Source organism: Gorilla gorilla, chromosome 4 (assembly GCF_029281585.2).
Source record: "Gorilla gorilla gorilla isolate KB3781 chromosome 4, NHGRI_mGorGor1-v2.1_pri, whole genome shotgun sequence".
Lineage (NCBI taxonomy): Eukaryota > Metazoa > Chordata > Mammalia > Primates > Hominidae > Gorilla > Gorilla gorilla.
The window spans coordinates 14,599,225-14,625,105 of record NC_073228.2 but is presented as its reverse complement, the minus strand read 5'-3'; the positions used below and the strand labels follow the sequence as shown (position 1 = coordinate 14,625,105).

The 25,881-nt window shown below is 54.8% G+C and overlaps 1 protein-coding gene across 5 annotated transcripts in view; it reads left to right on the top strand.

Annotated features, from left to right (window-relative positions):
* Positions 1-25,881, top strand: part of SEPTIN9 (septin 9) — a 222,044-nt gene that overhangs the window by 71,043 nt on the left and 125,120 nt on the right. Inside the window, exon 1 of one of the 5 annotated variants that reach the window (XM_055388824.2) lies at positions 22,904-23,165. The exons of the other annotated variants lie outside the window; for them this stretch is intronic. Within the exon in view, the coding sequence (XP_055244799.1) occupies positions 23,111-23,165 (55 nt within the window). The 5' untranslated portion in view covers positions 22,904-23,110. Of the gene's footprint in view, positions 1-22,903; positions 23,166-25,881 lie in introns of those variants that run through there. 5 annotated transcript variants of the gene reach the window in all.

Genomic DNA, 25,881 nt, shown 5'->3' with positions numbered 1-25,881 from the left:
GTGTCTTCTTCCAGTAACGCAGACTTCTGCACGTGTTCTCTAGGAGAAATCCCGTCACTTGCTAGAGCTCTAGATCTGGAAGAAGCTCTGCCTCTCTTCTCTCCTCCAGCGCAGTGTGTGTGTGTGCGTGTGTGTGTGTGTGTGTGTGTGTGTCCCCACATGCATTACAGCCTTCTACAGAGGAAAGAATTCCCGTCCAAGTGCAAAGGTTGGGATTGGAGCAGGCAGCATGTGGGCTAAAGGAGCAAAGAGGAGGAAACGGGGGTGGGGGTGAGGGTGGGAACAGGAGTTGGGTAGATACCATGAGACATGCCTTCCACAACTAGAAGGGCTGGTGGAGATGACCAGAATGCTCCAGACAGATCTTTCATCAAACTTCCAAAATTCAATCTTGTTTCATGAAGCCTGAGGACCCTGCAGAGTGAAAGACAAGGAAGGGCTTTCTTGCAGGGGGGTGTGTGTGCCTGTGTGTGCCTGTGTGCTGTGTGCCCCCATGTGTGTGCACGTGTGGACCTGTGTGGTGTGTGCCTGCACATGTGTGCACGTGTGGACCTGTGTGGTGTGTGCTGAGTGTGTATATGTGTGTGCCTGTGTGCTGTGTATGCACTTGCACATGTGTACACAGATCTCATTTTCCTTTTTTCTGGCTTACTAACTGCCAGAAAGAATTTCCGTGAGCCTCTCCACCCTTCCCAAGGCTGCACATGGACAGACTTGCGCAGGCACATGTGCGCGTGCGTGTGCGCGCGCGCGCGCACACACACACACACACACACACACACACACACACACACACACACACACACACACACACACACACACACACACACACACACACAAAGTCAGGGGCGAGCACTCCTGTGGATTGTACCTAGGCCTGGCAGGAAACCGGGTTCTGGGAAACTGTAGGCCCCACCTTTGGCAAAAAACCATGTTTTTGTTGCTGCTCGTTGAAGGGAACATTAACTGCGACTGGGGACAGTTTATGTTGAGAAGAGCAAATTTTGCCTATGGCACTGGGGACATTGAGGGGCTCCTGTCCCGGGCTCTGGAGGGCTGGGGAGACACGTCTGCAGCTCTGGGCATCTCTCAAGGTCACGGGCGGCCACACTCAAGGTTAGGCCCTCCTCTGTGTGAGCTGCAGTCAGCAGGAAGGCTGACCTCAGAGGCGGCCCCAGGGCCCTTGGAGGCCCTGCCCCTGAGACATGGGCCAAGGTCAGAGAGCCGAGAAGGCTGCTGCTGAGGACTCTGGCTGGCGCCCAGCCCAGCGGCCCTTCAGGCGGGCCCTGTGCAGGGGCTGATGAAGTCAGCTGGGAAATCTGTGAAATAAAGCACAGGTCCCCCAGGCTTGCCCAGAGCCTCAGCATCAGATGAGGTGCAGAGAAGGGAACTGAGCTGCCAAGTGTGAACAGGAGAGAGGAGCCCCAGGACCACACAGGGGCCCCGACATGGCAGGTGCTTGGTCAGCAGCTTTGCTGCCCTTACTGCTGGACGTGGGAAAATCCACTGACACTTGCTGACCAGAGCCGGGGTAAGCATCTGGGTGACCCTGCAGATGAGACAAAATAAGGGCTGCCGTGGGGGAGGGGCCCTTGCCGGGCCACCCTGCTGAGGCCCTGTGTTACCATCCTGCGGCTGTCATAACAAAGGACCACAAATGAGGTGACTCAAAACATCCGAAATCGGCCAGGTGCGGTGGCTCATGCCTGTAATCCCAGCACTTTGGGAGGCTGAGGCGGTTGGATCACGAGGTCAGGAGATCGAGACCATCCTGGCTAACATGGTGAAACCCTGTCTCTACTAAAAATACAAAAAAAAAAAAAAAAAATTAGCCGGGCGTGGTGGTGGGTGCCTGTAGTCCCAGCTGCTCAGGAGGCTGAGGCAGGAGAATGGCATGAACCTTGGAGGTGGAGGTTGCAGTGAGCCGAGATCGCGCCATTGCACTCCAGCCTGGGTGACAGAGCAAGACTCCGTCTCAAAAACAAAACCAAAAACAAAAACATCCGAAATGTCTTCCCTCAAGTTTCTGGAGCCAGAAATCCCAGACCGAGGTGTCTGAAGGTTCATTCCTCCTGGGGGTTCCGAGGAAGACTGTCCCATGCCTTTCTCCGAGCTCTGCGGTGGCCAGCAACCCCTGCTGTTCCTCGGCTTGCAGCTCGGCCTACCCCCACCTGGCCTTCACCCTGCGTCTCTTCTTGTGTCTCTGTCCAAACTGCCCTCTCTGTTGTCTTTTTAATTTATTTTTAGGGACAGGTTCTCATTCTGTCCTCCAGGCTGGAGTGCAGTGGCATGATCATGGCTCACTGCAGCCTCAACCTCCCAGGCTCAAGCAATCCTCCCACCTCAGCCTTCCAAGTAGCTGGGACACAGGCGCACGCCACCATGCCTGGCTAATTTTTTTATTTTTTTGTAGAGACGAGGGCCCAGGCTGGTCTCAAACTCCTGCGCTCAGGCAATGAGACTTTGCCTCCCAAAACACTGGGATTAGAGACACGAGCTGCTGTGCCCAGCCTACCTCTGTCTTATAAAGACACCCGTCATTGGATTTAGGGCCCACTCTGATTCAATATGCCCTCAAATAACCCAGTTACATCTTCAAAGACCCTATGTCCATATAAGGTCACATTCATAGGTACTGGGGGGTCAGGACTTGCATATGTCTTTTGGGGGAACACAATTCAACCCACAACGGGTCTCACCCACAGAACGAACGGCCTCTCCAGGGTGTGCACAGGCGGGTGAGGGGCCCAGGAGAGGGACCTGCGTGGCAAGAGGGCTTGGGTTCACGTCAGGGATTCCAGAAGGAGACTGGATGGGGTGGCTGCATGGAGCAAGGGGCTACAGCCACTGTCTCCGAGTAGTTGGTGGGTTGTCTGGTAGAAAGGGAGCATTTATTTTGAGTTCCCCCAAGATATGAAGCTAGTACCAGGTACCTGGAAGGTACTAGCGAGTAGAGCCTGACTCTTTACAGAAAGAGGTGTTTTTCTCACAATGTTCACTTTAGGACGGTGGGACAGGCTATTTCACAAAGCAGTGAGTTCCCCATGCCTGGAAGCATTCAAGCAGGGGCCATGTGGGAGTTGTTCAGGAGTGCATAGAAGGGACCTCAGAGGTCCCTGCCAATACCATCTTTGCTTGTCTTATTTTATGACAACTTGAATTTCAGAATGCAATGTTATTGGGGATATGTCTACTAGAGGGGCCTCCAGCATCAGGCCCCACATACTATGCATCATTTTTAGAGCAGGGAATGAGAGCAGGCTCCATTCTTTTTGGTTGTCTCTTGAGGACCAGGAGGCTTGCTGCTGAGGCAGCTTCCTGTGGAAACAGTGTCTCAGCCCCGCAGTCCATTCATCGGAGCTCCAACATCTTAATGAAACACTGTGTCAGATGGGTTCTGGGCATGTGTGTGCAGATTGTCACAAGTACATGAGAATGCACACACGCACATTGCATGTGTGTGCACACATGTATGCACACATGCACAAGAACACGAAGACCTGAGGCAGGTATAGTCCGTGAGACAGATCCCTCAAGGCTGAAAGACTCCCCACAAGGGTCTCTAGAACAAGGCCCCAGCCTCAGCAGTCCCTCCCACTTCTGGTGGGAGGATCTCCACAGAGCAGAAGGGTCAAGAAGCACAGCTCTTGGTGCTCACGGTGTACCAAGCTCTGCTTTAAGCTTGTGTCTTATTTTTTACTTATTTAGCAAATCTGTCGCTCTTGTTTTGTGCCAGATGCTGTTCTCAGCACTTTACAAATATTGATGCATGTTTGTTTCATGACAACCCTGTGAAGTAGGTAGTGTTACCCTGTTTTATAGATGAGGAAACAGGCGTAGAGGGATAAAGGGACTTGCCCAAGGTCTGTCTCTACCTTACACGCACATGAACGCTCACTCATGCGGCAGGCGCTAGTTTCCCTCTGATGTGAGTCAGGCCTTGAGCTGGTTGGGGTCTGGGTCCCACTTTGGTTGTGTTTTGCTGTGGGCACCAAGGAAGCTTCTAGCAGCCTCATCTCCCTGGTATGACCTAGCTCCAGGGACTGGATTTCCCCAAATGCTCCTGCCCAGCCTGGAGCCTCCTTTCCGGCTGGGGGAGGGCTGAACGACCCCTCACTCTTGGAGGCTGCTGGAGCCCCTCCTGCCTGCATGTGGCCGCTGCCGGGTGGACAGGCCTGCTTGTGGGTTGAGGATCCCAGCAGCTGGGGTGGATCATTTCTCCTCCCAAGAAGCTTTGGGAGAAGCAGCTGAGGGGGCCAGCGTCCTCCTGAGGCCAATTCCCTGCCTCCCTCAGCACAGGCGCGAAGCCATCTTTGCTTGTGTGTTTGCCACAGACAGTGGAGGGCGTTGCAATGGTGACATCTGCTTGTTGCACTTTGCGTCCTTGAGGACGTTGACCCCTGGCTGGTGCTGGGCACTTGCTCTTCAGTCTTCTTGCCCTGACCTGGCGCGGCAGGCCCGAGCACTGCTCTTTTACAAGGAAACAGGCTCAGAGGCCTTGAGTCACTTGCCCGGGCTCCCCCAGCCAATAACTGGCTGAGCCAGGATTTCCATCCAGCTCTGTGACTCCAGAAGTCCAAGTTCTTCCCATCACGTCAGGGCCAGGAAAGGATTAGAATGCTTTTCTACGTGCCGATTATTTGGATGATCTGTGCAGCTTAGCTCGTTGTAGTTGCTCAATAAAAATGTGGAATGAATGGGCTTATATGTCCCATTGTGTGACTCAGAGCCAATGACTCTGGCTGATCCTCCTGTTTTCATTCCGTGGCCCAGCGTCTCCCTTTGGGGTGTGTGACCTTGGAAGCAGTGACTCTCTCCATCCTACCTTGAATGGTGTCTGCGCTGCAGCAGGGGAGCAGCTGGGGATTGCCAGCGCCTGTTGCTGGTGGGCTGTGCGCCAGATCCCGTCTTGGATGTGTGGGTGATTGTCAGCCACATGTGTGTGAAGGGCTGTGCGTGTAGGATTTGTGCAAATGTGCCCCTCCCTGCTGCCAGCCCGCGAGAGGCTGTCAAGATTCCGCCCCTGCACGTTAGCCCACACTCTCCTTGTGGCCCACTGCTGTGGCTGTTCCCTTGTGTCACGTAGCTGCATGCACAGCCCCCAAGTGGATGGGGATCGTGGGCTGAATGTGCATCAGATGCTCCTGCTTCTTGGTGGGTGGAGACCCTCGACCCATGCACCGTGGCTGCTGCATCTGAAAGGCCTTCCATGGTAAAGGACTTGGACCTGAGCAGCCCTCCGCAGAGGTCTTAGAAGTGCTCCCTGGCCGGGTGCGGTGGCTCACACCTGTAATCCCAGCACTTTGGGAGGCCAAGGTGGGCGGATCACAAGGTCAGGAGATCGAGACCATCCTGGCTAACACGGTGAAACCCCGTCTCTACTAAAAATACAAAAAGTTAGCTGGGTGTGGTGGCGGGTGCCTGTAGTCCCAGCTACTCGGGAGGCTGAGGCAGGAGAATGGCGTGAACCCAGGAGGCGGAGCTTGCAGTGAGCCGAGATCGCGTCACTGCACTCCAGCCTGGGTGACAGAGCGGGACTCCATCTCAAAAAAAAAAAAAAAAAAAAAATGAAGTGCTCCCAGCTTTTCCTCCTGTGGTGAGGTTCTGAGTTTCCATCCTCAGAAGAAAACCTGGCTGGGGAGGGCATCCCTAGACCCGGACGTAAACGCCAGGAGACCAGGGCTGCTCTCTCAGGTGACCAATCAGAGAGACTCGGGGAAAGTCACGTTTGGAGGAGACGATACTGTGTCTCAGCCTCATTCATTTCTCCATTCTACAGACACTGCCTGGTGCCCAGCCCACACTGCGAGGCTTCCTAAGCAGCTCTGGGCACCGTGCACCTGGCATGGCCTCCAGCCCCATCTCCCTGCCTTGGGAGACCCGGTGGGGTCTCCGGGCCGAGCACCTGTGGCTGTGGAACCTTGGTGGTTTATTGTGGTGGCTGAGGACAGGGACGTGGGGTTGGACGGGTTGAGTGTAACTCCCAGTGGCTCCGTGAACTGCCTGGGAGCCTTGGGCAGCTCTTTCTCACTCTGTGCCTCCGCTTCTTGATGGAAAAATGGGGGCCAGGGAGGAGCGACCTTGAAGGTATTCGTGGGAACCAAGCGAGGTGATAAATGTAGTGTCCTTGGTAGAGAACTGGACACAGAGTCCACCCCCATGAAGGGGGCTGCTCCTCCTCCTTCTATGTTTCCTCTTGTTCTTATTTCTCCTCTTGTATCTTCTCTTCCTGTTTTTCCCTCCCCTCCCCTCCCCTCCCCCTTTCCCCTCCCCTCCCCTCCCCCTTTCCCCTCCCCTCCCCTCCCCCGCCACATGCAGGCACACTCCATTTGGTGCCCCAACTGCCTTTCTCCATTGTCCTTCTGTAAGTGGTTCTCTAAGTGGGAACTCAGGCCTGGAAAGGGTGGGCATCCTGTCTGGTGGGCTCTGGCAGGCCAGGCGCTGAGCAGCCTCAGGAGACACAACCCTAGGAAGAGGCTCATGCAGGCTGGCTGTCATGACGGACTGTTGGTGGGAGAGGGGAAGGCGCCGTGGTAGGGGAAGCTTTGGAAACATCCACTAGTGGCCTTATTTATGACTCAGGACACCTGCCAGGTCACTGGAACACAGCTGAGGAAGCTGTCGGCCAGACGTCCAGAAGTGTCAACCTGGTGGCTGGGCTGTGGGGGGACCTCTCTGGACAGGAAGACAAGGTGTCGGGGGAAGGGGCTGACACTCACTCAGTGTCTATCACGCACTGAGGGCACAAAGGGCAGGATGGAGAGCTGGCCCACGCCACCTGTGGAATCTTCCAGGTGTGGGGGCAGGTGGGCAGAGGGGCAGATGGGGAAGCAAGGGGGCTTGAAGACACATGTGCTCATTAAATGTCCTTAAATCCCAAGAAGAAGAACAAGGACACATCCACAGGGGCAGGGCTGAAACTCTGATGCATGGTGTTTTGGGGTCCGCTCCTGCTGCAACAGCTACAGTGGCTCCCTCTTACCTTTCTCTTCCCTCCATTCTGTTGTGAAAATATTCAAACACATGGTCAAGTTGAAAGCATTTTACAGGGAACACATTCAGCCATCACCTAGATTCTACCACTAACACCAAGCTACACCTGCTTTATCACCTCACCATCCATCTATCCCTCCTTCGCCTGGCCATGAAGCCATTTTATTTTTATTTTTTGGTGCATTTCAAAGTAATTTCAGGTCATCCTGATTATCTCTGGAATCACTGTCAGAAATTCCCTCCCTTCCCCTCCCCTCTCCTTTCCTTTCCTTTCCTTTCCTTTTTTGAGATGGGATCTTGCTAGGTCACCTAGGCTGAAGTGCGGTGGTGCAGTCATAGCACACTGCAGCCTCCAACTCCCGAGCTCAAGCAATCCTCCTGCCTCAGCCTCCTGAGTAGCTGGGACCGCAGGCATCCGCCACCACACCCAGCTTCATTTTCAAAATTTCTCACCAACTCCTCACTCCTTGTATTCACCCAGGACCACTTCTCACAAAGCCAGGGTGCTGCAGGAGGGGTCAGGACCCCAAGCCCTAATCCTGGCTCCGTCATGAACACTGTGCGACCCTCAGCAAATCATTTTGCCTGTCCAGGTCCTGTTTTCGTTCCTACGAAACGAGGGCATTAAACTGTATGTTATAAATAATGAGGGCTACCAGTTACCAAGCTCCTATTTTAGGCCAGGCACTTTTCACATGTTATTATGAGTCCTTTCAATCTAGGTATTGTTCTCAATGGACAGCTTAGTCAACGGAAGCTCAGAGAGGTGGTGTAACTTGCCAAAAGTCCCACTACCCAGTGAATGTCCCCACGGGGTCTGCACCCAGGAGTCTGACACAGAGCCCAGGCCTCAGCACCTGGCGATGTTTTGGGGGTGTGAGCAGCCCAGCCTACTCTGGGCGTGTGTTTACTTGCTGTTCCTTCTGCCTCATGTTTGTGTTTGTCCCCTCTGAAGCTCAGACTGTTATTTTCCAGTTCCAAATACCAAAACTGGCCAGGCACGGTGGCTCACGCCTGTAATCCCAGCACTTTGGGAGACCAAGGCGGGTGGATCACTTGAAGTCAGGAGTTCAAGACCAGCCTGGCCAACATGGTAAAACCCCATCTCTACAAAAAATACAAAAATTAGCCAGACATGGTGGCGTGCACCTGTAGTCCCAGCTACTCAAGGAGAACCCAGCTACCCAGCTACTGAGGCACGAGAATCACTTAAACCTGGGAGGTGGAGGTTGCAGTGAGCCGAGATCACACCACTGCACTCTAGACTAGGCAACCAGTGTGAGACTCTGTCTCAAAAATAATAAATAAATAAAATAAAATGAAAATTAAAACCAAATACCAAAACCAACCCACAAAATAAACCTTGGTTAAAGTAGCCTGTTCATTTTGCTTTAACTATGTATATTGCACCAGATTCTGCCAGGGGCTCAGCGTATAAAGATGAGACCCCTGCCCTGCCAGACAGGTGGGATGATGGCCATACCCTGAGTTAGTCAAGGCACCATCTGGCTGTGTAACAAAAACTAAAACATCAGAGGCTGAGCAGCACTCGGACCCACGTCCCAGTCCAAGTGTCAGTCGTTATGGGGGCCCAGGACAGCCCGGACCTAGTTCATTCCTTTGGTGCATCCTCGACACACAGCTTCCATCTCTTGAGCTGAGATGGTTCCAGCTCCTGCCGTCATGTCTGCACTCCAGCCAGAGGGAAGGGAAGAAGGGAGAGGGGAAAGGGCAAATGTCCCTCTTTATTTTTAAGGGCATGATCTGAAAGTTAAACACTTCAGCTCCTTCCCACTGGCCAGAACCCAGCTGTATGGCCGCTCCTGTCATCAGGGAGGCTGAGCAATGTATTCTTCAGCTGGGCTTCCATGTGCACAACCAAAACTTCAGTTACTATAGAAAAGAGGGAGCTCAGATATTGGGGAAACAACTAGCATCTGTACCACATGCACTGATAGCTCTCTTTGTATGAACAGAGCTGTGGCAGGTCCTATGCCAGGGAGAAAGTAAGATTGGAAAAGAGCTTACCAAGGAGGTGGCATTTGCACTGTGCTTAAGGGGCAAGAAAAACGTCTTCCAATCAGGAACCACAAATGCTTGGTTTAAGTGCTACTGCTCTTTCATCCTGGAGCTGGAACAGACGTCACCAGTCAATCATGATGGCTGCTGGGTGCACTGGCTAACATCTATAATCCCAGCACTTTGTGAGGCTGAGGGTGGGAAGATTGCTTGGGGCCAGGAGTTTGAGACCAGTTTGGGCAAATTGCAAGACCCTGTCTCTGCAGAAAAATACAAAATGTAGCTGAGTGTGGTGGCACCTGTAGACCCAGCCCCAGCTACTCGAGAGGCTGAGATGGGAGGATCGCTCGAGCCCAGGAGTTCGAGGCTGCAGTGAGCTATGATTGCACCACTGCACTCCAGCCTGGGTGACAGAGCAGGACCTGTTTCTAAAAACAATAAAATAAAATCAAAGTTTTAAAATGGAAAAGAAAATCATGAGCACATAACTCCAGATGTATCCTCAAGATAGCAAACCCGGGTGGGTGCAGTGGCTCATGCCTGTAATCCTGGCACTTTGGGAGGCCAAGATGGGTGGAATACCGGAGGTCAGGAGTTTGAGACTAGCCTGGCCAACAGCCCCATCTGTACTACAAATACAAAATTAGCTGGGCATGGTGGTGCGCACCTGTGATCCCAGCTACTCGGGAGGCTGAGGCAGGAGAATTGCTTGAACCCAGGAGGCGGAGGTTGTAGTGAGCCAAGATCACACCATTGCACTCCAGCCTGGAGAAAAAAAGCAAAACTCTGTCTCAAAAAAAAAAAAAAAAAAAAAGCAAACCCAGGGCCAGGTCTGTAGCCACATGGCCACCTTCTTCCCTGAGCATGGAGGCAGCCTCAGAAACCTGCCCCACATCACGTCAGTGGGCAGTTGATTGGGTCAGCCTGCCAGTTGAACCCTATTTGCCATAGTCATTCTCCATAGTAAGGGGCATTCTAGACATACCCCCCTTCCCAGGGAAGAATAAGCCGTAGCTGCCTGAGCGTTTTATCCAGTGGTGTGCACGTCTTTTCCCAACTCTGTGTTTAGTGATGTCCTGTTTGTAGCTTGAAATTTGCCACAGTGGGTGTATTTACACCACAGGAATTGGCAAACACTACATATCAGGCCTTACCTCCTGCTCCCTACTAGGGTAGGTTGTTTTTTGTTTTTGGTTTTTTTTTTTGTTTCTTTTTTTTTTGAGACAGAGTCTCGCTCTGTTGCCCAGGCTGGAGTGGAGTGATGCGATCTCCGCTCACTGCAAGCTCCGCCTCCCCGGTTCACACCATTCTCCTGCCTGAGCTTCCAGAGTAGCTGGGACTACAGGTACCCGCCACCACACCCGACTAATTTTTTGTATTTTTAGTAGAGACGGGGTTTCACCATGTTAGCCAGGATGGTCTCGATCTCCTGACCTTGTGATCTGCCCTCCTCGGCCTCCCAAAATGCTGGCATTATGCCACTGCACCCGGCCTAGGGTAGGTTGTTAGAAATGTACCAGCCTGCCAGTTTCAGCCATGTTTGTCTTTCATCCTTTTTTTTTTTTTTGAGATGGGGTCTCTCTCTGTTGCCCAGGCTGGAGTGCAGTGGTGTGATCCTGGCTCACTGCAGCCTCTGCCTCCTGGGATCAAGTGATTCTCCTGCCTCAGCCTCCCAAGTAGCTGGGATTACAGGTGCCCACCACCACGTCCAGCTAAATTTTGTATTTTTAGTAGAGACGGGGTTTCACCACATTGGCCAGGCTGGTCTCGAACTCCTTACCTAAGGTGATCCACCCGCCTTGGCCTCCCAAAGTGCTGGGATTATAGGCATGAGCCACCGCACTCGGCCTCTTTCATTCTTTCTTAATGAAAATCTTCCTGAAAGATTTGCCTACTGATGTCTGTGTCAGTAGGTACTGCCTGCGGGACAGAGCCTGCCCTCCTTTTGAAGGTCTTTCTCTGTCTGGGTGACCATTCTGCATGTCACTCCCTGCTGCTCAGAACTGAAGATGTAGCTATGCCTGGGGTAGGTTGGGAAAACCTGTGGGAATCACAGAGCTTGCTGTCATGCTGTGTTCTGGATACCTGAAGCTTGGCAGGCAGGTGGGATCGAGAGCGGGCATTAGGAAAGTGATGTGGCTCTACAGGAAGGGGACATAGGTCCTGAGATTTTAGGTCCCCAATTGGACAAAGCTGTTTTTTTTTTTTTCCTGGATAAATGTTCTAGCTTATTCATAATCGAGTGGTCAGTTTTCTTTTCTTTTCTTTTTTTTTTTTTGAGATGGAGTCTCGCTCTTTCGCCCAGACTGGAGTGCAGTGACGCGATCTCGGCTCACTGCAAGCTCCGCCTCCCGGGTTTATGCCATTCTCCTGCCTCAGCCTCCCGAGTAGCTGGGACTACAGGCACCCGCCACTACGCCCGGCTAATTTTTTGTATTTTTAGTAGAGACAGGGTTTCACCGTGTTAGCCAGGATGGTCTCGATCTCCTGACCTCGTGATCTGCCCACCTCGGCCTCCCAAAGTGCTGGGATTACAGGCGTGAGCCACCGTGCCCAGCCGAGTGGTCAGTTTTCTCAGCTGCCGAGTCTTGCACACCTTGCTGGCTCTGGAGACCATATGCACCATGTAGACCCCGTTTGTTTCCTACCCTCAGTGTTGGGGGAGGGGCCAAGGGCCTGTCCATGTAGCTGGCCATTCACTGGCCTTGAATGTCCATATTCACCTCCTTGAAATCGATGCCCCGTATCGGAGGCTCCATGTGGATTTGGGGGCAGAGGCCTGTACTCCAGATGGTGGGGTGGCCTTCACCAATCAGGCAGATTCCCTGCCCTGCCCTGCCCTTTGGGCTCTGTAGCTCCAGATGTGTGCTCAAGATCTGTGGCCACATGGATGGGACAAGCCACAGAGACTCAGACTCCATGGTCCCTGTGACCAGAGTAGCCGTGGCCCTGTCTGGGAATGTTCCCACCCTGTTGCTGAAGGTGAGAAATTTCTCTGTGCTGGAGAACAGCTGTGCTGAGAAGTTGGCCCATCTGGCTTGCAGGACTGCTGGGGCAAGGGAGGTCTGCTGCCAGTCTCTTCCTTCCTCCTCTGACTGGGTGCTCCTTGTCTAGGTTCCTTGCAGCAAAAGAATTCTCTGATTTATTTTGTTCCCTTATTGAGTCTCTGCTCCATGAAGCCCACCTCCTGATCCCAGCTGACTGGCTCCCACCTCCTCAAGAGGAAGGCCAGGGGCGGACGAGGCTGAAGGAGGCTGACTCCCCTGTGCCTTCGCAGTCTGAGCTGATGCTGCTGTGTGTTCACAGGGCTCCTTCAGCTTTTAAAAAGGCTTCAACACGTTCATCACACGCTTGTGGCTCTCCTGGATGCCACACTAACTCAGTAAGGCCTGAGTTAGAGGCTGCTCCTGAGGCTGTGAAAATAGAAGAAGGGTCCAGAGGAGAATCCCTTCATCTGACGATCCCAGGAAGGCTTCCTAGAAGAAGCAGCCTCTGAGCTGAGACCTGAAGACAGATCAGGCCTGAGTCAGGCCAGGGAGGGTGGGAGGGGCCCACCAGGCAGAGGGAACAGGATAGGGCAGGCACAGAGGTCTGGCACCTGGCTTATGGGGAACTATGAGTCCCTGGGCATGACCAAGGCGGGGAGAAGTGGCGTGAGAGGAGGCAGATGTGGCCGGCAGGAGATCGGCCGCCCCAGCCTTGCTGAGCTCTCACTCTGTATGCACCAGGTGACGGAAGCTGCCTAGGACGGTGGGCAGGGAAGTGACAGGTCACATGGTCATCCCACCAACAGCCGGGAGTCCAGCTTGGGGGGACCCAAGACCCTGGGGAAGGCACGCGTCAGGGGCCTGCTAGAGCCAGGAGCTAGTGGGGGAAGGAAACAGTGTTGCTTATGAATTACAAACAGACACTCCTGCAACTTTCTCTGACGTGATACAATCTCAAAGTGGGCCACCCAGAGGTGGGAAGGTGACTTCTGGCTCTCCAGGCCTTGGGCCTGTCTTTTTTTTTTTTTGAGATGGAGTCTCACTCTGTTGCCCAGGCTGGAGTGCAGTGGTGTAATCTTGGCTCACTACCACCTCTGCCTCCTGCGTTCAAGCAATCCTCCTGCCTCAGCCTCCTCAGTAGCTGGGATTACAGGCACCTGCCACCACACCCGGCTAATTTTTGTATTTTTAGTAGAGATGGTGTTTCACCATGTTGGCCAGGCTGGTCTCGAATTCCTGACCTCAGGTGATCCGCCCACCTTGGCCTCCCAAAGTGCTGGTATTACAGGCATGAGCCACTGTGCCCAGCCGAGCCCATCTTCAAGTTCTCCCTGGCCCTCAGTGTTTCTGTATTAGTTCACCCTTTTGGCTCCCTGCTTTTAAGAGTCTCCCTTAAGACTGTCCCCAAGTGGACAGGTCCCCAGAACCAAGGAGCAGCCTTAGGAGTCCCCAGTTACAGACACTCCAGGGGGTCCGTGTGGCCCTCAGCCTCTGGCCTGGGTCTGGCAGCCTTGGTCCTTTGTGCTGTCCCTCACATAGCCTGGCCAGAGCTGGCCAGGTCCCTTGGTTGGGCCGAGTCATCGTGGCCAGTGACTCATGCAGGGGGAGAAAAGTGAGGGGGGGAACAGAGTGCGAAGGGGACTGTGTTAATAACAAACCCATTACGTCCCTGAGGTCACTTCACAGGAGGGACAAATGGTTCATTTAGGTTGATCTGGCTGCCGGCTGGCTTCCAGAGACACTCAGGGTGGGGAAGATTTCATTATCTGGGGAAAGCAATACCAGATTGTCTGGAGGGGCCCAGCCAGCGCACCCCGCGCTTCCTGTCTGCCTCCCACGCAGAGCGTTCTGTTCCCAAGGCGGCAGGCCAAGAGCGCGAGCCGAGGCTCAGGTGCAAAGAGGGGTGCGGCATGGGGGCACTGCAGGGCATGGGGTGCATGCATTTTTATTTATTTTTTTACTGAGTGTTAGGGTAATTTGTTAATGGGGTATATTTGGTGACATAAAACCTTCTGTCGATTCATGGCAGACTGGAACGGAGTGGAAGCGTCCCACCCCTGGGGAACCCCCACACACATTTGGCTGTGAACGTCGGTGCCTTTGCATTGGAGCCTCTTTGGAGTGTGCTGGGCAGAGCGGAGAGGTTCCTCTTCTCTCTTCTCCATCATCCTGTGGAGGTGTCAACATGTAGCCAGAGATGGTCAGTGGCAGTGAGGAGAGGGGGGCAGGAAGAGACCAGGGCTGGGGGCTTGCCATCCCACAGTTCTACCCCTGAACACCCATGGCCTCCCTGTTCAGGTCAGCGAGGCTGGGGGCAGAGACGGGCAGGGGCCCCCCAACGTTGGGCATCTCCCGGCTCCCTCATACTCTGGATTTGCCCTCTGGAGAAAGCTCTGGAGCACCCAGAAGTCCTGGGGCTGCTGGCTGAGGTGGGGAGCAGAGCCCAGCTGTGCCTGGAGGCTCCCCACTTCCACTCAGCTTCCAGGGACAGTCTCAGCTGTGCAGGCCCAGGCCGCTGAAGCTGGCTCCAGAAATTTCTTCACAACCACCACTGGATGGAAAACCAGTTCTCTAAAGGGCCCCAGAACCAGTTTTGTTTCTTCTTCCACAGGTTCCCATAGTCAGAGCATCGGGTCTTTGTTAGAGATGCAGAAGAGACGATGTCCCCAGCCCTTATGTGGTTCGGTCTCCACTGTGGATGTTGGTGATCTTAGTCTCCTTCTCAAAACCAAGGGGGCTGATGCCCCACATTCCAGGCCCCCAGAAAGAGCCGCCACCCACCCACACCGCTACATCTTCTTTCCACTTTTCTGTTCCGGAAAGAGTAGAGTGGATATGCGCTCCTGTAGAAATCCATCTACAGTCTGACTGCAGATGTATTTTGCTCCCTTATTGAGTCTCTGCTCCATGAAGCCCGCCTTGTTTGTACCTCTTTCTCTCTTTCTTCCCTCCCTTCCTTCCCTTCCGTTCCCTTCCTTTTTCTTTCCTTCCTTTCTTATTCTTTCCTCTTTCTTTCTTTCCTCTCTCTCTCTCTTTCCCCCTTTCTCTGTCTTTCCTATCTTTTCTTTCTCTCTCTTTCCTCTTTTTTGAACAGCCAAAGATAGAATGAATGGCATAGGTAGGTACTGAGCTCCCTGTAACTGGAGGTGTTCAAGTGTAGGGTAGATGGGCATTTATAGGGCAGGCATTGAGGGAGGATCTCCCTGGGATTGTGGATGGCAGGACAGGCCCTGTGGAGCCTTCTGAGCGGGTGCAGAAGAGGGAGGGCATGTTCCTGCTCCCTGCCTTTCCCGGGTTGCCAGGCCGCCACTCCCAACCTCCACCCCCTTTCCTTCCACCTGCTGGGCCTTACGGGATGGGCAGAGGCATTGTTAGAACATGGAGCCGTGGTCCACAGAGGGCCAGCAGGGAGGAGAGCTCCCTGGGGACCACGTCGCCTCAGTCACTGTGGTGACTTTGAAAATAAATGCTTTCTTCTCTGCTTGAGTCCCTGTTGTTCCTGCTGACGTGGAACTAGGGCAGGCTGGTGACTCAGCCCTCATCCCTGCACTGCATCGGTGGCAAGTTGCCTCCAGCCGCAGACCCCACAGAGCAGGGTGCCTTCTTGAGAAAAACAGTAGGGAGGCCAGGACACCAAGGGCCCCAGGGACAGCCTGTTTCTCCTGGCTGGCACGAGTTCTAGCCAAGCCTCCTGGTACCCTGGGGGTGAGGAGGTACCAGCTGTGTGCTTTAGTCACTGGCTGCTTTGAGGCTGGGTCGGTGCCAGGCTGGCCACTCCTTCTTGTCCCCTAGTGTGACTTTGCAGAGCTCCCGGAAGGGTCAGAGGGTTTTTTCCCATCACTGGTGTCCATGGGATACTGTGTCCCCATCTCATTTTTGTACTCCAGTCTCAGACGGGTGCTAGGAAGTTGGAGACTTTAGCCATTTCAAGACTGTGTCTTGCGGGGCTGGAGTAGGAACAGGAGTAGGAGGAACGCTCTGGTCATGGGACTGTGTGAAGAGAGAAGGATCAGGAAGAAAACATGAGCTATCATGTCTGGGTTATACCTCAGCAGAGCCACTGGTGGCCTCCCAGGCATCTGAATTTGCTAATCAAAAAGCTCACCGGGTGTGCAAATAAACAAACGCTGTTCAGGAGGCACAGCCAGGGTTCTGCTGGAGAGGGATCATCTTGGAGGGGTCATACTTTCCACCCAGTCCTTCAGTCCTTCTGTCCTGTGTGTGTGCAGCCCCTGACCACCACCACCCCTGCCCCCGCCACTTGCTCCCAGGGTTCCATCAGGTTGGATGTTATTGCAATAAAATGTAGCAACAGAAGGTCCAGGCAGTGCTGCAGTCCCTGGTGGTATCATCAGAGCCAGCAGGCAGCAGGGCTGGGGAACTCCAAGCTGATTCAGTCCCAAGTGCCGGAGCGGGGAGCTTGGATGAGGTGGGGGTGGGGAACCGGGGAGCCATGGAGCAGAGCATTTGCTGTGCTGAAGGCCAGGAGCCTCCTTGGGAGAGCATGAATTTAGAACACTAATACTTTGTTTAAAAAGTCCCCTGCCTTGGAGATAAGAGCTCAGGCCGCTGTGGTCAGGTTTTGCTGTAAATGTTCTGCACAAAGCAGGCTGGGGGCATCACTGGGAAGTCTGGGGAACAGATTGGTCATGTGCTTCTTTGAGTGAAACCTTATGGTTACATTGAAGCGGCTAGGCAGAGGGTGTGATGGGGTGTGGTAGCCGCACACCGGCTCAGTCAGGCTGAATGGGGAAATGCAAACTCAGGTGGCCTGAAAGAGACTTAGTGGTCCACAGCCTGGTGGCTGCTCCCAGTACAGGTGATGTAAAGAGAGAAGGGGTTCCGGGGGCTTGGCCCAGGTGGAAACCATGCACTGTCTGTGATCCTGGGCATGTCGAGGCTGGGGCAGGTCTGCTTGGTGGCTGGCAGAACGCACATGAAGAATCCATGTGTGTTCTGAATGTCCCCTCTGCCCCTTTGGGCTCATGCCCCATCAGGAGTCTCCCGACTCTGCCATTCTGCAAAGGAAACTGCGCTTTGTCATTGCACAGGGTTGAACAGGTGTGTGTGGAGTCCCTAAAGCCACTGTCTCAAGGGGTCTCATGGGACAATGGGAGAGTTGCTGTGATGTTTAAGACTAAAGTGATGGCTGGGCGCAGTGGCTCACGTCTGTAATCCCAGCACTTTGGGAGGCTGAGGAGGATGGATCACTTGAGGCCAGGAGTTCGAGACTACCCTGGCCAACACGGTGAAACCCCATCTCTACTAAAAAAACAAAAATTAGCCGGGCATGGTAGCGGGTGCCTGTAATCCCAGCTACTCGGGAGGCTGAGGCAGGAGAATTGCTCCAATCTGGGAGGCGGAGGTTGCAGTGAGCCGAGATCACGCCACTACACTACAGCCCGGGCGACAGAGTGAGACTGTCTAAAATAATAATAATGCTAATAATAAATAAAATAATAATAATAAAATAATAAAAGCAAGGACTTGAACAAATATTTGCACACCCATGTTTGTAGCAGCTTTACTCTCAATTGCTCAAATGTGGAAGCAATGGATATACAAATTGTGTGTACACACAGTGGAATATCATTCAGCCTTCAAAAGGAATGGAATTCTGTCACTACATGTGAACCTTGAATAATGAACCTTGAAGACCTCATGCTACGTAAGCCTGTCTCACAAGCACAAATATTGTATGATTTCACTTATGTGAAGTCAAATTCATAGAGAAATTGGAATGACGGTTGCCAGCAGCTAGGGGAAGGAAGGATGGGGAGTTATTGTTTAATGAGGACAGAGTTTCAGTTTGGGAAGTTGGAAGAAGTTTCGGAGGTGGATGGTGTTGATGGGGTGTACAATGTGAATGTACTTAATGTCACTGAACATGGAAACTTGGTTAAAATGGTAAATTTTTTTTTTTTTTTTTTTTTTTTTTTGAGATGGAGTCTCGCTCTGTCGCCCAGGCTGGAGTGCACTGGCGTGATCTTGGCTCACTGTAACCTCCGCCTCCCAGGTTCAGGCGATTCTCGTGCCTCAGCCTCCCAGAGAGCTGGGATTATAGGCGTTTGCCACCACGCCCGGCTGATTTTTGTATTTTTAGTAGAGACAGGGTTTTACCATGTTGGCCAGGCTGGTCTCGAACTCCTGACCTCAGGTGATCCTCCCACCTTGGCCTTCCAAAGTGCTGGGATTACAGGCGTGAGCCATGGTGGCTGGCCTAAAATGGTAAATTTTATATTACATATATTTTATGACAGTAAAAATGCATTGCTCTATTAGAAAAATGATAGATTTATACAATATGAATTAAATTACAAGTTATAAAGGAAAAATTAAGCAAAACATTAAAAAATTACTTATAAGTAATTATATTTAAAACAAAAGATAATAAATACACAGCTTTCATCACCTCTTAGGTTTTTTGCAACATTTAACTATTGTCTGTCCTGTTGCGGTTATGTTCTTGAGGTTGTATTTGTATGATAGAAACACTATATTGGTGGTGACTAAACATCTCTTCTCAGTCTCACCTCCAATGATGTCGTACAGATAACTTGAAATTGGCCGGCTGGGCACGATGGCTCATGCCTGTAATCCCAGCACTTTGGGAGGCCGAGGCAGGCAGATCATCTGAGTTCAAAACCAGCCTGGCCAGCAGGGTGAATCCTCATCTCTAGTAAAAATACAAAAATTAGCCAGGAGTGGTGGCAGGTGCCTGTAATCCGAGCTACTTGGGAGGCTGAGGCAGGAGAATCACTTGAACCTGGGAGGTGGAGTTTGCAGTGAGCCAGGATTGCCCCACTGCACTCCAGACCGGGTGACAGAGTGAGACCCTGTCAAAAAAAAAAGAAAAGAAAGAAATTGGCCAAGGCAGGAATATTGACACCACACCACAGGAATAGGCAAGTGCTACAAATCGGGAAACTGAGTGTTGTTGCTTTTGCTGGCCCCAGGTGGCCGGTTGTTGACCGTTAACTGGCACACTACTGGAGGAGGGAGGTTTAGACTGATTCGCAGAGAGACTAGAGGTAGAAACGCACCATGGTTTGGATGCTGAGGGTGAGGGAAAGAGAGGAGTCAACAGTGGTGCCCGGAGACTTGGCTTGAGCAACTAGGTGGATGGTAGCGCTGTTTCCTAAGATGAGGGGCTGTGGGAACTTGAGGGGCTGTGGAAGGCTCTGCCACTGACAGACCCAGCAGCCCGGCAGCTCTGGGAGGCCTACTTTGTGTCAGGCCACGCAGAGACAAGACCATCTGGGCCCTGCCCTTGGGAGGTCTCTGTCTATGAGGACACAGCCCGCCACCTAATGGGGGGTCCCGTCTGGAGCCTCAGTGTTGCTGGGAGAGAGCCCCCCACCTTCCTTCGCTCCCCGAGCCTCTTTTGCTTCCCTGCCAGCTGAGCCTCTCCATGGAGGCTGTGCCTGGAGGGGGGTCATGGATATGGATGTGTGCGCCAAACGCTGCTTCCTCGTGGATTTCCTCCCCACTCCGTTCCCACGCTTTGTAAGCTTCATTTCCCCGGGGCCTGACCTGTGGGGTTTCTCTCCAGACCTGCTCCTTCCCATTTCCAGAAAGGCGTGCAGGGGTTTCCTATGGCTCTCTTCCCTGTCCCCATCCCCCTTCCCTTGGGACAGTGATCTGCTGGACGGGTGGGCTACCCACAGGGTTTGTGATTGCTTAGACATCTTTGCTGTATGAAGCTTTGACCTCAAGGCATGATGCAGATGGGAATAAGGCACGAGTTTCTCCTGGCTGCTGTAACAACTGTCGAAACTGGGTGGCTTATAGCAAGGGGAATGTGTCCTCTCACAGTTCTGGAGGCCAGAAGTCTGAAATCAAGGTGCCAGCAGGGCCAGCTTCCTCTGAAGACTCCAGGGGAAAACCTTTCTTTGCCTCTTCCAGCTTCTGGTGGCCCCAGGTGTTCCTTGGCCTGTGGCTGCATCACTCCAGTCTCTGCCTCTGTCTTCACAAGGCCTTTTTCTGTGTCTCTGTACTTTCTTTTCTGTCTCTTAGAAGGACACAGCATTGAATTTAGGGCCCACCTTATCTTGAGATCCTTGCCTAAATTCTTTCTGCAGAGACCCTTAAACAGAATCAGGTCACATTTGAGGTTCCAAGTGGGCATATCTTTGTTTTGGGGGGGATCACCAGCCCACTGTAGGTCTTGTTGTGCACTGAAGACGCAGGCGGTCCCTTTGGCCAGGCCTGCAGTCGGTCTTGCCTTCTTTTGTGACCGTGGAAGAATGCACCTTGCTGGATGCACAGGCCTTTATAGTTCTTTTGTTCTTGCCAAATTTCAGCTCAGTTTCCTCTCTGCTGCCGACGTGCATCTTCTCTGCCCAGTGCCCCTTCTGGGACTGTGTGTCCAGGCCCTGAGGCCCTAGGAAAGGGGGGTGGGGGGCCTCCTCACTATCCTGTAGCAATCAGGCCTTATTAAAATCCTGGAGCCCCAGACTGGACCCAGCCCTTAGCTATGATCAAAGGACAGCTCGGGATATGATTAAAGGGCTAGGGAAAGATGATTTAGGCTGAGAAAGAGAAGGCCAAGGAGCAACTGGATTGTCCTTGAATGTGGAAAAGGTAATTATGACTTGAAGGGTGGTGCCCAGCTGTTTCCCATCTCCTCTGAGGACAGGAAAAAAAAGGAAATAAATGATGTACAATTAGAGCAGTTGGTTAGATACGAGGGTGAACTTCCTGGCTGGGAGTATGGCCAAGCCCTGATTTGGGTTTCCTGAAAGAGCTCGGGGAACCTCCTTACCTGGAGGTTTCTAGGCCTGGTCATGTGGCTCTGAGTGATTACATTGAAGGGGCAGTGGCTGGGGCTGGAGCTGGTGGGCTCTGAGCACAGTCATGCAGGCATGGGCACTTTCTGGCTGCTCTCCTGCCATTGTCCCTTGGGTTCCCGTTTTGGTGAGGCGTGCACCCTGGCGGCGCTCCCCAGGGAACTAAATATGTTTGCTGCACTGTGTGTGGAGACGGAGAATGTACAATTGGCTGACCCTGTGCTAATCTGGTGGAACTCCATGCCAGCCCTGGGAAAGAACAATTGCATGGGTGTGTCCACACTCACCAGGTGCTTTTTAGAAAAACACTCGAGAATAATGCTGTGGCTTAGGATGGCTGTTGTGCCGGACCCGGCATCTTCCCAGGGGGCTGTGTTGTTGGGCTGAGTTTCTTAGGTACTGGACCCCCAAATCCCCAAATACGGCGTGGACAGGTGGCCCAGTAGGGGCTGGACTATCCAATAGGCCCAGGTGCTGGAGTTCAGACAAGACATACCCTGGCCTGGCGTGGAAGATACGGGGTGCTATTAATGGCAGCAATGGCTGCATTTCTGAAACCCGGGCTCCCAGGCCGACGAGGGTGTGCACGCATCTGAAATGTCTGTGGTTTTGCAGTTCCCATGTCCACAAACTCACTTGGTTGAAAATAGTTCAAAATATCCAAAGCATGAGGGAGGGAGTGCCTGCTTTTCTTAAAAAGGAAGGACTTGATTTCATCTACTTAAAAAGCCACCCAAACCTAGAACATTTTCCGCAAGAGACCCCCTGCCCCCCGCCTCTCCAGAATGGCTGGAGAGTCTCAGCACTCCTGCACATTTGGGATATTTCAGAGGGGGTGGGGAGGGGCAAGTGGGCAGCGAGCGACCTCAGACCCAGGATGAGCTGTCAGGCGCTCCCCGGCCACACATTCAAGGGACCGGAGTGCAGTTGTAGCGTTGCGGCCTGCTGCTGCCGGGGTGGGGGTGTTGTTCCATGTTGTGAATTCTCACATGGCCCCTGACTCTGGGCAGAGGCCTAGGGTCTAAGGGACGGGGTGACAGGGAGAGCATGCAGGAGTGGGTTTCTGGCTTTCCAGGGCGAGTGGAAGAAGCGCCTCTCTCTCTTGTAGGTGACAGACCTGGGGGGCCCTTCTTGAGGATGAGAGCCTGTTGCTTCTCAAGTTCTGTGTCTAACCCAGGTCCCCAGGTCTACCCCAGCCCCTCGGCCCTTCCTGCCTTGTGGATGATAGAGTTTAAGGGTAGAGACCGCTGGCCTGGAGGGAAGGCTAGGCCTCAGGTTAGGGCCCAGAAGGGAGGGAGAAGCCCTTGGGGCAGCTCCCTTTCTGCTCACTCACTGCCTAGCTCCTTCCTTCACACCTTCCTTCGGAAACGTCTGCTCCTGACAAGGTCTACTTCCTGCTCTCAGGAGGCCCTTATTGTGGAGGAAGGGAGGCGTCGCCCGTCCCTGGCTTCTCTGACAGCCGTGTTCCATCCCCGCCCTGTGCCCCTTCTCCCGGACAGTGCCTTCTCCAGGGCTCACCCAGGAGGGTGCAGCAGTGGCCCCCGGGGCGGTGGTCGTGGTGGGGGTGTTAGCTGCAGGGGTGCCCTCGGTGGGTGGGAGTTGGTGGCCTCTCGCTGGTGCCATGGGACTCGCATGTTCGCCCTGCGCCCCTCGGCTCTTGAGCCCACAGGCCGGGATCCTGCCTGCCAGCCGCGTGCGCTGCCGCTTAACCCTTGCAGGCGCAGAGCGCGCGGCGGCGGTGACAGAGAACTTTGTTTGGCTGCCCAAATACAGCCTCCTGCAGAAGGACCCTGCGCCCGGGGAAGGGGAGGAATCTCTTCCCCTCTGGGCGCCCGCCCTCCTCGCCATGGCCCGGCCTCCACATCCGCCCACATCTGGCCGCAGCGGGGCGCCCGGGGGGAGGGGCTGAGGCCGCGTCTCTCGCCGTCCCCTGGGCGCGGGCCAGGCGGGGAGGAGGGGGGCGCTCCGGTCGTGTGCCCAGGACTGTCCCCCAGCGGCCGCTCGGGCCCCAGCCCCCCAGGCCTGGCCTTGACAGGCGGGCGGAGCAGCCAGTGCGAGACAGGGAGGCCGGTGCGGGTGCGGGAACCTGATCCGCCCGGGAGGCGGGGGCGGGGCGGGGGCGCAGCGCGCGGGGAGGGGCCGGCGCCCGCCTTCCTCCCCCATTCATTCAGCTGAGCCAGGGGGCCTAGGGGCTCCTCCGGCGGCTAGCTCTGCACTGCAAGAGCGCGGGCGCGGCGCCCCAGCCAGCGCGCAGGGCCCGGGCCCCGCCGGGGGCGCTTCCTCGCCGCTGCCCTCCGCGCGACCCGCTGCCCACCAGCCACCATGTCGGACCCCGCGGTCAACGCGCAGCTGGATGGGATCATTTCGGACTTCGAAGGTGGGTGCTGGGCTGGCTGCTGCGGCCGCGGACGTGCTGGAGAGGACCCTGCGGGTGGGCCTGGCGCGGGACGGGGGTGCGCTGAGGGGAGACGGGGGTGCGCTGAGGGGAGACGGGACCCCTAATCCAGGCGCCCTCCCGCCGAGAGCGCCGCGCGCCCCCGGCCCCGTGCCCGCGCCGCCTACGTGGGGGACCCTGTTAGGGGGACCCGCGTAGACCCTGCACGCCCTCACAGGACCCTGCGCTCGTTCTGCGCACTGCCGCCTGGGTTTCCTTCCTTTTATTGTTGTTTGTGTTTGCCAAGCGACAGCGACCTCCTCGAGGGCTCGCGAGGCTGCCTCGGAACTCTCCAGGACGCACAGTTTCACTCTGGGAAATCCATCGGTCCCCTCCCTTTGGCTCTCCCCGGCGGCTCTCGGGCCCCGCTTGGACCCGGCAACGGGATAGGGAGGTCGTTCCTCACCTCCGACTGAGTGGACAGCCGCGTCCTGCTCGGGTGGACAGCCCTCCCCTCCCCCACGCCAGTTTCGGGGCCGCCAAGTTGTGCAGCCCGTGGGCCGGGAGCACCGAACGGACACAGCCCAGGTCGTGGCAGGGTCTAGAGTGGGATGTCCCATGGCCCCCATCCAGGCCTGGGGACATCCTCATCCGCCTCCCAGAATCGGGCCGTGGGGGACAGAAGGGGCCTGCGTGCGGGCAGGGAGAGCATTTTGGCTCTCTCCTGTCTTCGGGGTTTACAAAGTGTGTTGGGACTTGCGGGGCTGCTCTGTCCAAGCCTGGGTCTGGCGTCCGCGTCTCTGAGCCTGTGAGTGCGTGCGCTTTCCTGCGTCCTCGTGACTGCCTGCCGGTGCTGGGGCTCTGCGTCCTGCGTCCGCGGGAGTAAATACAGCAGGCGAAGGGGAAGCTCACACAATGGTCTCCAGCGCTCTGGGGCAGGGCTTCTGAGGGGCGGGCCTGCCTCTGCCGGGACCTGGAGCCCCCGCCCCTCGGAGAGGCTCCTAGGCTGACTTGGGCAGAGCCCTCTGGTGGGCCGGGAGGGGGAAAGGCTGTGTTGAATTGAGCAAACTGTCCAGGTGTCAGGCCAAGCTGGGAGGTTACCAGCCTGAGGTCCTCCCCGCTCCATGGCCAGAACCAGGGCTGACATCTGGGTGTCCTGAGCCCAGCTGCCCACACGGCCCACCTGGGGTCAGCCCTATCTGGGTGGGGGAGGCGGGGCCTCCTGGGGGACCAGAACTTTGGCTGGACGCCAAGCAGAGTGCCAGTGGCTGTTCTTCAGGGCTGAGCCTGAGGAGGGTGTGGGGCGGCGAAGGGACGGGAGGGGGTTGTGATCCAGTGGCCACTGGCGCTGTGCAGAGTGTGAACTGGAAACATCGTAGTTACTTTGTCAGCTTAGTGGTGAAAGCCCTTTTTCAGGCTCTATCCCTTTGCATCCCTGCTTCCCAGAGGGAGGGGAGGTCTGGGTCTGCAGAGCTGGGAGGGCTTGCTGTTCCCACCCCCCCTCCCCCACAACACCTCCTCATCTGGACATCTTTGGGCACATGCTCATACTGGGGTCTCCCTAGGTCCACTGTGTTCCGTTGAGCCTCCTGCAGTCCCCGAGTGAATGTGACCTCCCTGCCCCTGCCTCTTTGCAACTCTTCCCTGCGACCGCTCCTCCAGGGGCCTTCCTTGTCCCAAATGTCCAAGTGGCACGACTTAGCCGGTCTGACCACTTTCCAGTAAGCCCTTATGGAGAGAGGCCCTGTGTTGTGCAGAGCTCTCCTCCTGCCTGCGGGATCGAGGTCTCTGCTCTCAGTTCCTAACAGAAAGTGTTGGGTCCCCAGTGGGATTTCTGGGGAAGAACTCTCATGTCTCAACGGGAGCCCTGTGGCGGGAGGGGAGGCCAGGGTTTGGGGTTGTGTTGGTTGTACAGCTGTCACCATTTGCACTATGAAAGTTGTTAGTGCCCCTTCCTTGGGTCTCTGGGTGTAACTCCACCCTCGCCCCCACGTGCCTCCATCTGGAGCTGCTTCTGCGGCTGTCTCCCAAGCCAGTTTCGTGACCCTGTAATTTAGTCCAAGACAATGGGCTCATTGAGACCATCCTGGTGCAGCAGTTGGCAATCCTTTGGCTCTGGGGGAAGGTTTCTCAGTCTCGGGGAGTGGGGCCTCAATCTGCTGGTTCCCTGTGTTTATCAGTCTCCCCCTTGTGTGCCCTGAATGGTTTTGCTGGGAATTCTGGTCTTCGAGCCATCAGGTGGCCCGAGTCGATAGGCGTGAGAGAGTGTGTGTGTGCATGAGTGCGCATGTGCATGGGGGCTGACCTGGGGTGTGGAAAGGTGGCCCTCCCTGGTGCCCAAGGAGCCTGGAGTACAGTTGGAGGGTGTGGGGGTGTGCATATGGGAGTTGGACAACCTTGGGTGGACAGACAGACGTGGGGAAGGGATGATTGAAGGAGGTGGAGGAGAGAGTGTGATTCAGCCCAGCCAGGGGTGATGTGGACAGGCAGCTTCCGAATCAGGGTAGAGAAAAGTCACCACTAGCTAGCAGGGGAGAAGTCAGTATGGAGGAGGCGGACCTTGAGGGAGAGTAGGAATTGGATTGCAAGAGGAAGGAGAGCCTTCTGGCCAGCGGCAGCCAGCAGCAGTGGGGGAGGCTGGAATGAGCTGGCTGGAGAGGGGGCTGGGGCATAAGGAGGGGCCTGCCTGTGAAGATCAGATGGGCCAGGCTGTGGAGGG